At 35.0% G+C, this 13,677-nt stretch overlaps 1 protein-coding gene across 4 annotated transcripts in view; it reads left to right on the top strand.

Annotated features, from left to right (window-relative positions):
• DICER1 (dicer 1, ribonuclease III) overlaps positions 1-13,677 on the top strand; it is a 68,113-nt gene extending 54,436 nt beyond the window's left edge. For all 4 annotated transcript variants that reach the window (XM_042046963.1, XM_042046962.1, XM_042046965.1 and 1 more), the window contains exons 25-29: positions 2,435-3,317; positions 5,382-5,650; positions 8,241-8,403; positions 8,500-8,575; positions 8,863-13,677. In XM_042046963.1, the coding sequence (XP_041902897.1) occupies positions 2,435-3,317; positions 5,382-5,650; positions 8,241-8,403; positions 8,500-8,575; positions 8,863-9,028 (1,557 nt within the window). In that variant the 3' untranslated portion in view covers positions 9,029-13,677. The remainder of the gene's footprint in view (positions 1-2,434; positions 3,318-5,381; positions 5,651-8,240; positions 8,404-8,499; positions 8,576-8,862) is intronic.

Raw genomic sequence — 13,677 nt, 5'->3', positions numbered from 1 at the left:
GACATCTTTCTTTTTTCCGTTCTGGAGACCACACTCAGACTGTAGAACCACCAGAGGGCACATGAGAGGACTCTTAGGTGGATGTACTGTGCAAGTAAATGTTTATTGCAGAATAAAACAACCTGATTATTGTGGTTCTGTATTGTGCCAAGATTTCATTTAAAAAAGACTCCTGCTATACCTTTCTGGCAAATGAGATAGTATGTTTGGGACTGGAGCTAATTGTTGGTTTTTAAGATGTTTCAGTTTTCCACAACTTTTCAGTGGCCTCTTCCTCTTTGATAGTCACTGTTTATTTGTAAATAAAACACAGTTTCAGACCAAAATGCTGAGAGTAATGCAACTAAATAGTAGGTCACATGCCAAGTAGATATTTTGTTTCCTTGGATGTAAATTTCATTCTCCATCCATGGGCTGATGGTCTATAACTGAAAATAGAAATCTCATTATGACAAATAATTGCTAAAAGATTTTAGTCAAATGTTATTATTTATTAAGCTTTGTTAAGGGAAGAATCTTTCTTCGTTCATTTTATCAAATGGCTAATCTTCAAGAAAGCATGAAAAAAAGCACTTAACGTGTATTTTTCTTCGCCTTTTATTATTTCTTTGCAATAACTTCCTGAAAATTAGTCGGGTATTATTTAAGAAAAATTCTTTCTTCTGGGGTTCATCGTTGATTAATTTTTTAAATTCTAATGACAAAAAAATCAGTTGTCAGAATGGCTGTCTTCTTTAGCCACTGCTCATCCGTATCCCTTAGAGGTTTTTTTCTAGTGTACAAGAAGTAATGTACAGACAATATTAGAAGAGTTCATGTAGCTGTCCTGCTACTTAAAATTTTTTTTAAGAAACTTGTGAATGAAATTACAGTAAAAATTTATATTTTGTTACATCTTTGTAAAAACAGATGCCAAAATCTGTTTTGGAGCATTCATATAGACATGCCTCATTCAGACAGTTTTTTTCAGTTGTAAATGTGACAGGTGGTATGTATCAAGAAAAAAAGCAGTACTTGCCTTTGTTGGGACTGATTAAATTAATCTTAAGTATTATATTACTACAGGTATACAAAATAACTGCCTTAAATCCAGTTTTGATATCTCTTTCTGATTAATTTAAGTTACAGAAGTCCCTTCTGTGTGTGAGTGAGATGGGTAATTACAGCAGTAGAAATTCTTTCAGTAGATTGTCTAAACTAAGAACTTCCATAGCCACTTTTTTTTCCTCTCCTCTCGTTACTAAACTTGACTAAGCCTGGTCCATCCTGATGAGGAACACTGAGATCTGTTTGATCCTTAGAGAGTTTTTAAGTGCTGCCTAGAGCCCCTTATGGCTGCCCCCCATCCACACCTCTGGATGGGTGTGCATTTTGCCCAAAGGGAAGAGTCCCCCATGGTAGCATCTGGTTCACAGATTTGCAAGATTTAGTGACTGAGCCCTACAATATGACATACATAGGTTCAGGGCAGATAAAGGCTATTTCACTCGATTCAAAATGTTGTTGGCTTTCAGGACCCAGTCCAGGAAAGTGCTTTGAATCTGATCTTGCTCCTATCAAATTCAGTGGCAGAATTCCCGCTGACATCAGTGTTGCTGTGTTGAGCCTGTTAATAGTCCTTTTGATGTTAGGAAGACTACTAGTGCATTTAGCTAATATGTTTAAGTGCTTTCCTGGATAGGAGCCATGGCAAATTGTAAAGCATTATATAATTTGGGAATATTTGTGTTCACTTTGTAATTTATGTCAGTCCGTACCAATTTGTTCAATATGAGCAGGGAAAAGACATGAGACATCGTTAATTTTGCTGTTGTGGATGTGTATGTAAGTATTAGAAAATTGGTGACAATTTTGCCTTTTATTAGTTAGGGCTAGAGGCATAGCCTGTTAAAAAAAAAAAAAAAAGACTGAAAAAAACCCCCACCTAATGAGTTTTCCATGTAGAAAGGTGTAGAAAGAATCTTCAAAATTGCATTTATTCAACATTTGTAATAGTCTTATTTAGCAGCTAGAGAGAAGGATGGACCTGGAACTTTCTTGTACTTCTCTAAAATTTGTAAATTTAGAATTTTCTATTGTTTACTTCGCTGTGCAAGTATATAATGTTCAGTGGATATAAAGTTCATTGTGTGTGCATCACATTCAAGCACAAGCACAGGTTCCTATGAAATGCAGCATGTGTTATGTGTAGAACACATGCTATTGTAGGTTAGTAACAGAGAGTTTGTATTCCAGGACAATTATTCTAGTCTTGGAACGCTAGTGTAAGTTGAGGTTGTACTGTGCATGTGATCGGACAATGTAATTATTTAGGAACATAAAAAAATCAGTCTTATTATTAGCAGACACTTCTCAAATCCTGCTTTTCTAATCTTTCTGAAGTAAAAGTGTCTCATTTCCCTCTTCAGCACCATTTTTTTGTGTTCTTTCATAGACAAAGGAAAACATGTTGGCTAATGGTAAACTTGATGATTATAATGATGATGAAGAGAATGAAGACCTAATGTGGAGGTTGCCCAAGGAAGAAACAGACTTTGAAGATGATTTTCTGGAGTATGATCAGGAGCATATCAAATTCATTGATAATATGTTAATGGGATCAGGGGCTTTTGTGAAGAAAATTTCACTCTCACACTTTTCAACCACTGATTCAAACTATGAATGGAAAGCACCCAAAAAGTCATCCATGGGTAATGTTCAGTGTTCATCAGATTTTGATGATTTTGACTATAGCTCTTGGGATGCTATGTGCTATCTGGATCCTAGCAAGGCTGTTGAAGAAGATGATTTTGTAGTGGGCTTCTGGAATCCATCAGAAGAAAACTGTGGTGTTGATGCAGGAAAACAGTCAATCTCCTATGACTTGCATACGGAGCAGTGTATTGCTGACAAGAGCATTGCAGACTGTGTGGAAGCCCTGTTGGGCTGCTATCTGACCAGCTGTGGTGAAAGAGCTGCTCAGCTTTTCCTGTGTTCATTGGGGCTGAAGGTGCTCCCTGTAATTAAAAAGACTGATTGGGAAGGCACTTCGTGTGCTACCGGAGAGAACTCTAACAGTGAGCAGAAAAACCTTTCACCAAATTCTGTTTCTGCTTCTGTAGCTAATTCAGAGCCTTCTCTGTGTAAAGACCTGGAGTATGGCTGTTTGAAGATTCCACCAAGGTGTATGTTTGATCACCCAGATGCTGAAAAAACCCTAAATCACCTTATTTCTGGTTTTGAAAACTTTGAGAAGAAAATAAATTACAGTTTTAAGAACAAGGCTTATCTTCTTCAGGCATTTACTCATGCCTCTTACCATTATAATACCATTACTGGTAAGTTGTTTTCAAAAAGCTCTATAGTTTTTTCCCCATATTGCAAAAGCAAGAGAAGTAGTATCTTGTGTTCCCATATATATATAGACTTTTTTTAGACATTGCATGTTAGAATAGTCTTGGCATACAATATCTTAAAAAACAGTATTTTGCTTGCTATTTAGAGGGGGATACTTGCTCAATTTGTATCTCGGTGGTTATTCATATTTTGACTTCATGCAGATCGAATATATTTACTGAGGCCTCACCAAGTTTCAAGAAACAGCATCTATGATAAATGTCCTATCACCAGCTGTATATGACTGACATTGGAGCCTCATTTAATGGAAATGAGTTCTTGTAGAACTTTGGAAAATTGCCATATACTTCAGGAAATAGCAGTCGTATTTTGCAAATATATTTAGCAAATTTGTTCTGTAATTGAATCCCAAGAATGTTACACTTTGTACTTCTCAGGATGAACTGTAGACTACAGCTTTTATTAGTTGAATAATCTATAGGATTGCAGAATGGGGAGACTTCCCTTTGAAGCTGTGAATTCAAAGTCTTAATTTAAGTCTAGGCATTTTATTGAGTAAATATTTGAAGTCAGAGTTTGAAGTAATTGACTAAATCAGACTAAATATTAGTTTCAGATTAACGTTTAATGTTTCTGTACATGATCTCATAAAAGATTTTACGGCAGTAGACATTTGTGTTTCTGTGATCTTTAAATTGCTCTTGCTTATACTAATTAATGTAATACTTGTTCATTCTAAAACTTTGCATATTTTCCTACAATAATACGCAATCAGAAGCAAGCCATGGTAAAATTCCAACCCTATTTGTAGTGATTGGCAAATTTCTTTGCAGTCAGCAGTCTGAATTTTTCCCCATAGTGAATTGGTCCCTTATTCCAAGGAGTGAGAAAGCTCTACTTTCATTAAAGAAATAAGTAATTCTGAAATGCTGCTACATTGGGAAACAGTTCTGACAAAACACAGAAGCACTCCTTTGGTTTTTCATTGTAGGTGATATTACCCACATGTGTATTTACTTTTTACAAATATTTCACAAAATGTATTGAAGGTAGATGATTCCTTCATTTTTATACATACATAAATATCTGTATACACTACCAGAAACCTTGAGGCATAGTGTCTGGTTGAAATTACATTGTTGAAACTGTAGGAAAACTTTTGATTTCATTTTTTTTATACCAAGTGAGACAACTGTGAACAGCTGTTACCTGTAACTTTTTAAGGAGTAGCTAGCAGTTGAGATCTGGCAGTGTCTTAGGTTCGGCTGCTATAAAAGCAACTTAGTGCTAGTCATTTCACTCTCATGGTAACTTCTGTAGTAGTTTGTCTTCTTCCTTCTCAACCTACCTACCCCTATTTGTATTCAGGAGAGTTTTTGCTTTTGTTTGTGTTCTAAAAATAGATGTTCTTAGCTCTCTCTTCCTGTGGCCCCTGTCAATTGTCAAAAAAAGCAAAGGCTTGACAATTTTAGTTTCCAGTTTAAAAGACATATTCTAAATAGGGGTCTTTGTTAAAGGTGTCTTAACATGTGGCAAATCAGACAAAAAAACTCAGATTTTGTGTTCCCCTGATCTTAATACATTGATTTTTGTATTGTTTTTACTTTTTTTCTTTTTCTTTTTTTTTTTTTTTTTTTTTTTTTTAGTTTTAATTGTTACAGTTTTCAGATCAGCCTGCTGGCAGAATCTCTTAATTTTACTTTTTGGTGTTTCTCAGCACGTGAAGATCTTGAGTAAAAGTATTAATTGATTATAAACACAGCTGTTTTTCTAGCCTGGCAAATTAACATTTTGTTCAATGTTGGCTTTATTACTAGATACAGGTCTTGTTTTTCTTGATTTCTTTTTTTTTTAGTAACTCATCAGCAGTTTCTTTAAACACAAGGATACTTCTTTTAAAAAACAGATTGTCTTCCCTGAGCATTGGTTAGTTTGTGGAATTTACATGGCAGTGTACCAAACTTCTTATCCAGAAAGCCTGGAAAGAATGTGTGTGTTAAACTTAATTGTGTTGTTGTACATTCTTTTATTTCCAATGCTTTAAGATTGTTACCAGCGCTTAGAATTCCTGGGAGATGCAATTTTGGACTACCTCATAACCAAGCACCTTTATGAAGACCCACGGCAACACTCTCCAGGAGTTCTTACTGACCTACGATCTGCTCTAGTCAATAATACCATTTTTGCATCATTAGCTGTAAAGTATGACTACCACAAGTACTTCAAAGCTGTCTCTCCTGAACTGTTTCATGTTATTGATGACTTTGTGCAGTTTCAAATGGAAAAGAATGAAATGCAAGGAATGGATTCTGAGGTTAGTGGAAGTAGAAGAAATGTGTTCAGTATATGATTTGAAGCATGTCACTGGATTTCTTAGCATTTTTGTAATGTTTTATGCACACAGCAGCCAAAGGAGCAGGCTCCCAGTAATGAAGGATGCAATATGCAAAGTAAAATACAGCCTTCAGGAAGTATAAAATCAATTAGAACTTACAGAAATTAATTAATTTGAAAGCAATTTGCCTCTAGGTTTCCCTGTGGCCCTTGATTTTAGTAGTTGTCTTGCTCTTGTGATGTTAGAACAATGTGGGACACAGACATACACATTTAGCTTGCTGCTTTCACCAGCTGATAGGAAGCACTATTGCAACATAAAATTGTGATGAAAAGTTGCCAAATCACATAGTGCTGACTCAGGGTAAGGTATCCATACAACACCGTGAACAAAGCTACCTTGGCACAATGCTGGGACGATTAAATGTAGTACACTGACAAGAGATTTCTGCTTTCTTTATTACAATTTTTACTGGAGGAGATGTTACTGCTCTTTAATCAAGTATGTCTGACATTCTCCTAAAGGCTTTATGTCTGCTAGCCACGGAAACATTGTATGCATCTTTCAAGTAAGCCACTTGAAAAATAGTTTCACTGAAGACCTGCAAACACAGGTCATCTCTTGTGCTGTGCAGGAAAGCTGATGATAATGAACCTCTATTTTCTGGAGAATGTGGTAAAAGTAATTCATTTACATAAGCTGGTTAGGACATCTCTGGGACCAAGGGCCTTGTGAGTAAAATTCTAGTCAGGATCTGGAAGAGATAGACTTCTCATTTTCCTTCTTTAAAAGTGTTACCCAACAGATGTCCGTAATAATTTGTCTTCTGAAAAACTGACCAGTCTCTTAAAAAATATTCTGTCTGACAATATGCCAGCACTAAATAAGCATGTTATTTTTGTATTTAGTAATCTTTCTTTCCAGTAGACAATTTAAAACTTTAGGAATCAAAATACTTCAGTCATATATATGTGCTTACAGCCCTTGCACTCTGTTGCAGAGTGAAAACCATGTTTTATGGGAAAAATTCCGTAAAGATCGAAAAAGAAATTTGTCACTGAAATTGAGATAATATAAATTACTTTACATTAGAGGATCAAGCTCTTATCTCTCTTGTTTTCTCTACAATATGAGTGAAAAGACTGGGAACTTACTTTAAGAGCTTTTAGTGGTATTTTTTACTTTGTTCAGTTTTTCCTAGTATGCAAAAAGAAACTTTTACCAAAGTTGAAACCAAATTGTGTGATAGCTGTTTCAAATAAAATCCTTGTTTCACTCTCCCTACGCCTGCTCCCTATCTTGGTCTGGCACTGAATTACTGAAACTCTTATTTCATCACTTAATGTGAGAGTCTTTGTTTCTGCAGTTCATGCCAGCTGGACCGGTTTCCATGTGTGTCTCCACGTCATCTGCTCTTCTGTTTTTTCAAATCTCACTCATGAAACATCTGTCCCTTACCTTATAGCTCGTAGTTTCTCTCCTCTTCTATTATTTCAGTATAATGCAAAAGTGCTTCAGTTTACACTTGGTGTGAAGTACACTATTCAAAACAGTTGAACTTGGTTTTTAACGTCAAAATTCCCATTTGGATTGCTGTATACATCAGGTCTGACTACTTGTTTGATTTATTTCAGGTAGAAATATTGGGTGGAACACGTTTATGAAGTATTATGGTCACTCTTAAGAGGACTGAATTGGATTTTAAACCCCAAATGGAGTGAGAGAGTAGCTGCTGGGGGAGAAGACTGACAGAAACTTATTTCTCTTTAGGCAGAGTAGCATAACAGTCAAAAACTTTGTTTCCAAGTTACTTTGTTTGTAGTTAGGGCAATGTATATTACATGTGTTTAAAGTATTTTAGTAAAAGGATTAGATTAGCTCAAGACCTTTAAGACATACACTGAAAGTTCATTTATGATAATGAAAATAGGCTATTGTCTTAAATTGGTAGCATAGAAGAAAACACTGCCTGCTGCACCTAAATACCTAAATGTGCCCGTTAGCTCAGTCTGGTGGTATCATTTTTCAGTTATTAATGTCTTATGTTACTAGTGCTTGTTTTGTGCTTGTCTTCAGGGGTAAATAAGGTAAGGAGAGGTACATGCAACTTTCATCCAGAGACTGGACTTAAAGATTTTAGGTGTCTCTTTTTGGGAGATACATCATGTGTGAACTCTTCCTTTGTTATGGGTAGCTTTCTAGTATTAACTGATAGAAGCCTGGTTCTGATTGGAAAAAACAGACCCACGGTGAAATCCTACAGAATTATCACAGAAAGAATTCACAAAGCATAAAAGTTCCTTGTACACAGTGGTGTTTGGAATTTTTTTTCCATATTTGAAAAATGATGTAACCAGCAGCTTGGTTTCACTGGGGAATAAAACAACAATTTTGCTGTGGAAAGCTGTCAATTAAAAACTTAGAGGAAGCAGCACAGGATATAGGATATAAAAGAGCTTACATTTCTGAAGATCTTTGTTTTACTGTAAGTGAAGCAATCGTTTCTCTCTTTCCCCATCCCCTTGTCTCTCCCTCCCACCCTTCTTCTTTTTTTTTTAATTGCAAACAGCTCAGAAGATCTGAAGAAGATGAAGAAAAAGAGGAAGACATTGAAGTACCAAAGGCCATGGGGGATATATTTGAGTCCCTTGCTGGTGCCATTTATATGGATAGTGGAATGTCTTTGGAAATGGTTTGGCAAGTGTACTATCCAATGATGAGGCCACTAATAGGTATTGCCAGCTTTCAGAAAATTATTAATAATTAAGTGCCATCTGCTATAAAAAGAACAAAGCTAATTTTTGTTTTTCACTTTTTTTTCCAAATAGAAAAATTTTCTGCTAATGTGCCCCGTTCCCCAGTGCGAGAGCTGCTGGAGATGGAGCCAGAGACAGCCAAATTTAGGTAAGGATGTGCTTTCTTCCATACACACTGACAGAAAATGTTTCTAAGCTGTGCTTCATGAACTACTGAGAATTTTTAAATGTCACAAAGTACTTGTAATTTCTTTTGCACTAAGCAGCTAACATCATCCACTGTTCTTTATTATTTTTGCTTGCACAGCTTCCTGAGAAATGTAATGATTTCTGTTTAATGTTACTGCTTTAACTTCTGTATAAAAAAGAATGTAGGTCTCTTATTTCATATTAACTTGCCTAGGCAGTAAGTAATTCTTGTGTATATTTTTGCAGTCCTGCAGAAAGAACTTACGATGGAAAGGTCAGAGTTACAGTGGAAGTTGTAGGAAAGGGAAAGTTTAAAGGTGTTGGCAGAAGCTACAGGATTGCCAAATCTGCAGCTGCAAGAAGAGCACTACGAAGCCTCAAAGCAAATCAACCTCAGGTCCCAAACAGCTGAGACTCCTCTTAAAAACAAATGAAATGGGGAAAAAAAAAAACCCCATACAAATAAAGCAAATTAAAAAAAAAAAAAGTTGATGTTGAGAGGAACAAATTGGAAGACAGAATTTAAAGTTTGTTTGATAACGGAATAGGTAACAAAACATTTAACATGTATAAAATTTTGGAACTAATTGTAGTTATAGTTTTTTGCGCAAACACAATCTTGTCTTCTTTCCTCACTTCTGCTTTGTTTAATCACGAGAGTGCTTTAATGATGACATTTAGCAAGTGTTCAGAATAATTGTTGTCAGGTCTTTTTGGTTTACTTTTCTTGTCAGTACAGCTTTGCTTAGTATTAGAAGGCCAGGGAGCTTATGCCTAATGCAGTTGCTAGATTTATATATAGTAATCTTGAAATTCTTCAATCTGTGCACTAGTGCCAGTCATAAAGCAGTTGATAAACTGTACTGGATGATTGGGTATAAGAAAGATTAAGTGTGCCAGTATTCTCCTTTTTATTTTCCTTTTTTTTCTCTCCATGTCATCTTCTTACATTAAGATGGCATTCCCAATCATTATTGCACTTATTTGTTAGGGACAGATATTAATTGAAATGGCTGGCATACTGGTAGAGTGAAACTTCGGTTTCCTTTTGCCACACAGTCTTGCATAAAAAAAGGTTCTTGCCTTAAAAATAAATAAACCCTCATTAATAATCTTTAATTTCTGATCTTTTTTGGAACAAACTGTTTTACATTCCCTTCATTTTGTTATGCATTTTACAATGATACAGCTCTATATTTACAGTACAACTCATTACTATAGCTGTGACTTATTACAGGATTATAATAGAAATTATATTCATATATATGTAATTAGGTTATTTTTAACAATTCTGAGGAGGTGGTTGGTCTACAGTTTTTTTTATACCATAAATGAAATATGGTCTTTGGCTAAAATTCCAATTTTACACAAACCTGCAAGCTAGATAGTTCCAATACTGGAAACAGCAACAAATAATTGCACAGTGCAAACTGTCACTAACAAAATAACCTTAGACATATCACACCTAAGATATGCTGCAGATTTTATAGTCAATTGGTTACGTATTTAACAAACAAAGCACCTTTACACTTAGAGATATTTCCACGTAAATTTCTTACTGTTTTTCAGAGTTGCGTGCATATTTCATCTACCAAAGCTGTGCTGTTAAATAACATGAAAGTTGATGTTTGAGATATAACTGCCGTACTTTTGATACATCTGTGATTTAGGTCCTTAATTTAGAGAAACTAGCTCATTGGTCTACTGGGAGCGTGGGGGGAAATCATACTTTTATTTTTTAGGCTTTGCCTATAATTCTTTAATTAGATTTTTGTAGGCACTCTTCACTTAAATACCTCAGTTCTTTTTTTCTCTTCTTTTCCTTTTTTATTTTTGCATGCATTGGGTTTTTTTCTGTTTTGGTGCTATGTTTATGTATTATGCTTGAAATTTTAATTTTTTGCACTGTAACTATAATACCTCTTAATTTACCTTTTAAAAAAAGCTGTGGGTCTTGTATTCCCACCAGTATCAGTAGAGGTTTGCTGCAATTTTGCCCTGTTAATTATGCTTGAAGTTTGAGAAAGCAGAGCAAGGTGTTTTAATGTTTTCCAGCACAATAGTTTGAACTTGATGCTGTGTCTTATGAATTAAATTACAAACAAATACTGTATTTCCTGCTTTTAAACCCTATTCCTTTCCTCACAAATGCACACTAAAACAAAACAAAAACTGTCAGCTCTTGCTTTCTTAACAAAAAAATAAAGTAAATGCCTTAGTGACAAGGGACAGATATTAAGCTTTTCTGAAATACAGTTTTCAAAAGTTCATATATTTGCTATCTCAGTCACTTTTCAGTCTGTGAAAAGGACCATTCTTGAATTGAAAGCTGCTCGTTATAGGAGTCAGACCAAGAATTAAAATACTAGCTTATAAAAAAGTCTAGTATTTGTTTGGTACTTCAGTCATGAAAATATAACAAGGAGGTATAAGAACTGCAAGTGTAAATGATATGGTGATACAGAACAATAAAAACATGCAGTCCAGATTCTTAAATGTAAATTGCTTTGCATTAGCTGCTTACAAAACTAAAAAAAAAAAAGTCACTGATTTAAGCTATAGCTCGCTCTTTGTGGTAGGACTGAAGTTTCTTAGTGAAAATGCATGATTACTGATGGCAACAATTCTGGCCAGACATCAATCAGCAGATTAAATCAGATCATCTCGAAAGTCTTAAGTAGTTTAATTGCATTAGGAAAAACTAAAATTTCAGTTATTCTTTGAATGCCTAAAATTCTTACTGATTGTTATAAGGTTATAGATTCTCAGGGGTTTCAGGTAATTGTTAGCAGTGAAGTGGTTATGGAGTGTTTGGGTGCAGAGAAAATCAGCTGAACTTACTCTGTGTTTCAGAACAGTTTAATGATCACTTTGTTACTAGATAAAGCGTATGAATTGGACATCTGAAATGTGTAGTGGCTGACTATAAAGTAGTTTCTGCTGCTGATGCGTTTTTAAATGCATTTTAAATGCCACAATTTTTTCCAGTGTGACCTCATTGAAATACTTTTTATCCTTTGAGACAGAAAATCCTTATTAGTTTCCATGTTATACATCTGTGTGTTTTACCCTACAGTTGATATGATTTTGATACTGGACAGTGTATGCTATTAAAGACCTAAATCTGATCATTTGAAGGTTGGGATAGAAATCACTTGACATGCTGTAAGCACAAGTGTAAGCGGACTGTTGCAGCCCATCTTCAAAAGCAGCCACACAGGCTCATCATAAATAGTGTGGGGGTTAATTGGCATGAACCTTGGGGTTTTTTATCTAAGTCCTGTTATACTGTACTTTTAAACAGTCCTCCTAACTATGCTGTGTTTTAATTTTTATGGCTTTTTTTTTTGCGCTGTTCTGTTCATGTAGCACAAATAAGCATTGCACTTGGTACCATGCTTTACCTCATTTCAAGGAAAAAATGCTTAACAGAGAGGAAAAATGTGGTTTGGCCTTGCTGCTGTTCTGATTTAATGACTTTGAAAAAGATAGTTTTTAATGCCTGCAATGTGTCATTTACTTGCACAACTTAAATAGGTCATTTGTAACGTCTGTGGCATTTTTACTGTACGTGGAAAAATACAACAAAGATGTGTAACACCTCTTGATTGTATTTTAAAGCTATTATTTTTCTACTACATCATTTTACTGTTACGTGAAGTAATTAACATTAGAATGACCTCTGACTGACACTCCAGTAATTATCTCTGAACAAACCAACATTTAACGCATATAATGTAGTTTTTGGGAGAAGACAGCCCCTAGTAATTTGTCAACCTTAACTAAATCTCTGTTCAGTCTGAATATTGAGTGCCCAGTAGTGACTTCTGAAGTGTTTGTTCAGCTTGATGCTGCTAAAGTCCATACAAAAAAAAGCCTACTATTTTTAAGTCTCATTACACAGTAGTTATGTTGCAACTGCCAAGTACTGACCTTGAACAAGAACCAGTTTTGGTGCTGGGGAGGAATACAGTGGTGGCCCAGGGATGAGGTGCTGGATCCTCAGCTAGTGCAAATTGATGTAGTATCATTTTAGTAATGGAACTGCATTCATTTACATACCTGAAGATCTTGTGCTTGCATGTATGTTGCAGAGTTTTGTTTTTCCTCCTTGTGAGCAAATACAGAACCATCAACTGGAAAATGCAGGAGGTTTATGTTACTGCATATGACATAACATATGCTACATATTCTATGCATTTATCTGTACAGAAAATGAATTCTTAGTATCTCAGTCACAGTAGCATATGCAATCCGAAAATGACAAATAGCATCGTGGTCTGCTGTGATATTGCACTTGACTCTGACAGTATTCTGAGTTTGTTTTGGATGGGGTTCCCCGTGAACACATTCTTATGGAAATCTCTGTATTTTTTACATGAGTGAAGCAAGAAGCGTTTTGATTTTTGGTACGTAATTACTGACATTGATCCTTTTTCAGTTGCTCTAATATTCAAGAAGTCAATTTCTTTACTTTCATATTAGATTTTAAACTTTCAACACTACAGTTCATGACCATCAAATGTAATCTAAATATCAGCTGTAACTCAATATGAATTATGTTAGCAAATATCTAGAGGTCATTGTAGTATACTCCACTAGCAGTTAAAATTAACTTCTATCAAAGCTAACTACATTACTTAAAAATAAATTTCATCCAATAAAGTCCTTGGGGTTTTCCCTCTTTTATTTGAATGGCAACCACAGACTACTTTAATTGCTTTGTAGATGCACTCAGAATTTACTGCAGCAGCAAGTTAGGGAGAAAAATGTTTGTGAACAATAATTGGAAATTGCAGGCTTTTTTATTGTAAATAGTGTGACTGAAAAGATGGTTAAAATCAAGTAGAAAGAATAACAATATAATTTGATGGACAATAAAATATTTACCATCACATGCTGCAGCTGTCTTTAAGGGACATAAAATGTAATTCATTCATACTGTAATCATGCTGCAGAAGTTTGCAATCTGCACCTTATGGATCACAATTACCTTTAATAGTTTTTTGTAATAATTGTAGCTGAGTATATCTCCAATAAAGTTATGGTCTGTTCACCTTG

The sequence above is a fragment of the Corvus kubaryi genome, unplaced genomic scaffold (assembly GCF_017639235.1).
Source record: "Corvus kubaryi isolate FWS band 111438036 unplaced genomic scaffold, C.kubaryi_AGA036_p1.0 66, whole genome shotgun sequence".
Taxonomy (NCBI): Eukaryota; Metazoa; Chordata; class Aves; order Passeriformes; family Corvidae; genus Corvus; species Corvus kubaryi.
Note: the sequence above shows the minus strand (reverse complement) of the source record. Positions and strands in the feature narration are given on the sequence as shown.